The 1,727-nt window shown below is 36.7% G+C and overlaps 1 protein-coding gene across 1 annotated transcript in view; it reads right to left on the reverse strand.

Moving 5' to 3' along the window:
• The window catches only part of LOC107575564 (beta-enolase-like), a 26,496-nt gene extending 25,025 nt beyond the window's left edge, over positions 1–1,471 (reverse strand). Inside the window, exons 1-5 of the mRNA XM_016261919.1 lie at positions 1,349–1,471; positions 1,057–1,152; positions 905–963; positions 407–476; positions 4–152 (exon numbers count right to left, since the gene is read on the reverse strand). Coding sequence (XP_016117405.1) covers positions 4–152; positions 407–476; positions 905–963; positions 1,057–1,152; positions 1,349–1,433 — 459 coding nt within the window. The 5' untranslated portion in view covers positions 1,434–1,471. The remainder of the gene's footprint in view (positions 1–3; positions 153–406; positions 477–904; positions 964–1,056; positions 1,153–1,348) is intronic.
• Positions 1,472–1,727: the final 256 nt, after the last annotated feature.

Here is a 1,727-nt window from a genome sequence, read left to right on the forward strand (position 1 = left end):
GGCGGGTGGCACACGTACAGGAACCGGCAGGATCACGTCTTTGTTTCCTGCGAGGTCAGCGATGTGGCGGTACAGAGGAACGCCCTTCTCAGCGGCGCCCGCCTTACACACAGCCAGACTCACACCCAGGATCGCATTAGCACCAAACTTGGCTACGTGATGGGAAGCAAGCAGATACGATTCAGAAATACTGCGTTTCTTTTCTAAATCTGCAGAAACGTTTTCTTTAAGCGTTCATCTGTAGCCTTTATCAATACATTTATGCATTTGACAGACACTTATCCAAAGCAACTTACATTTACATTATATCAATCAATATATAAACATTTATATTAGGTGATTTTCACACTGCACCCACCATGATCTACAGGAAGTTATTTTATAAAGAGGTGCGTGTTTGACTTACATTTGTTCTCAGTTCCATCGAGCTCCAGCATGAACTTGTCGATCTTCTCCTGATCGACGACGCTGAACTTCTGTTCACAGACACACGGATGATGAGAGGAGTTAAATACATTAAAACTGTTTACCAGCTTTACGGGGGATTTCAGTGGTTTAATTAATAATAAAATCTTGCATATGTTCAAGAGAAATTAAATTATTAAATAATTCAGTTAAAAAGCTTATTAGGTTGCAAGTATTTAGTAGACAAGCATTTTGATATTGACAGTTATCAATATGAGAAAAATGTGACGCAAAAATGATAATGATAAACAGATACTACATCTGCGATATTGGGTAATTCAGCTAGAATTTTTTTATTTATTTAATGATAGTAGTAGTAATAATAATAATAATAATAATAATAATAATAATAATAAACACTAATAACTCTTGTTTTTGATTATGTTACTATATAAATAATCATAACACAAGTCACTTTATGATCCGTGCATGATCTCACCTTCTCAAGCAGTTTGGTAGCAATCTCTTTGTTCACATGATCCACGGCCTTCTGGGTACCTTAAACACACACACACACACATATATACATATACATAGATGATTTGACTGAGTGTGTGAGTGAGAGAGTGAGTGTGATATAGGTAGACGTACCTTTGCCCAGGTAGCGTGTCTTGTCTCCATCTCGGAGCTCCAGAGCCTCATGAACGCCAGTGGAAGCGCCGCTGGGAACAGCCGCCCGGAAACGACCTGGAAACAAAATCAATCAATCAATCAATCAATCAATTACAAACTAGAGAGGGAACATTTCCTCAAGATAAACTCTGAATGATGGCTCGACAAAATATGGTATAAAAAAAAAAAAGTTTAATTTTGGAGTTTAAAGAATAAAAACAGTTGTGCGGTCACTAGGGCTGATAGACAGTCAGAGTGATTGTGTTTGTACCTTTAGCCGTGTACAGATCCACCTCGACGGTGGGGTTTCCTCTGGAGTCGAGGATTTCACGAGCGTGAATCTTACTGATAGACATCCTGAGAGAGACAGAGACCGTTCAGGTCACAATTATATAAAACCAATGTTCCTGATAAATGCTTAAATAAAAATTTTCTATAAATTGCAAAGAAAATATGAACAATTATGTATTTGAGCCAGATTGCTGAAAAAATAAAAATAAAGGAAAATTGCATACCAGGTCAAAATCATGTTATGACCATAATGGAAAGTACATGGACGAAGCAAGAATTGTAGATTGTGTTTAGAAAATATACATTTGAATATTTAGACATGATCTAACTTTTTTTTTTATGAAAGTTAGGTAGTTTTT

Source organism: Sinocyclocheilus grahami, unplaced genomic scaffold (genome assembly GCF_001515645.1).
Source record: "Sinocyclocheilus grahami isolate Dianchi unplaced genomic scaffold, SAMN03320097.WGS_v1.1 scaffold2727.1, whole genome shotgun sequence".
NCBI classification, from domain to species: Eukaryota; Metazoa; Chordata; class Actinopteri; order Cypriniformes; family Cyprinidae; genus Sinocyclocheilus; species Sinocyclocheilus grahami.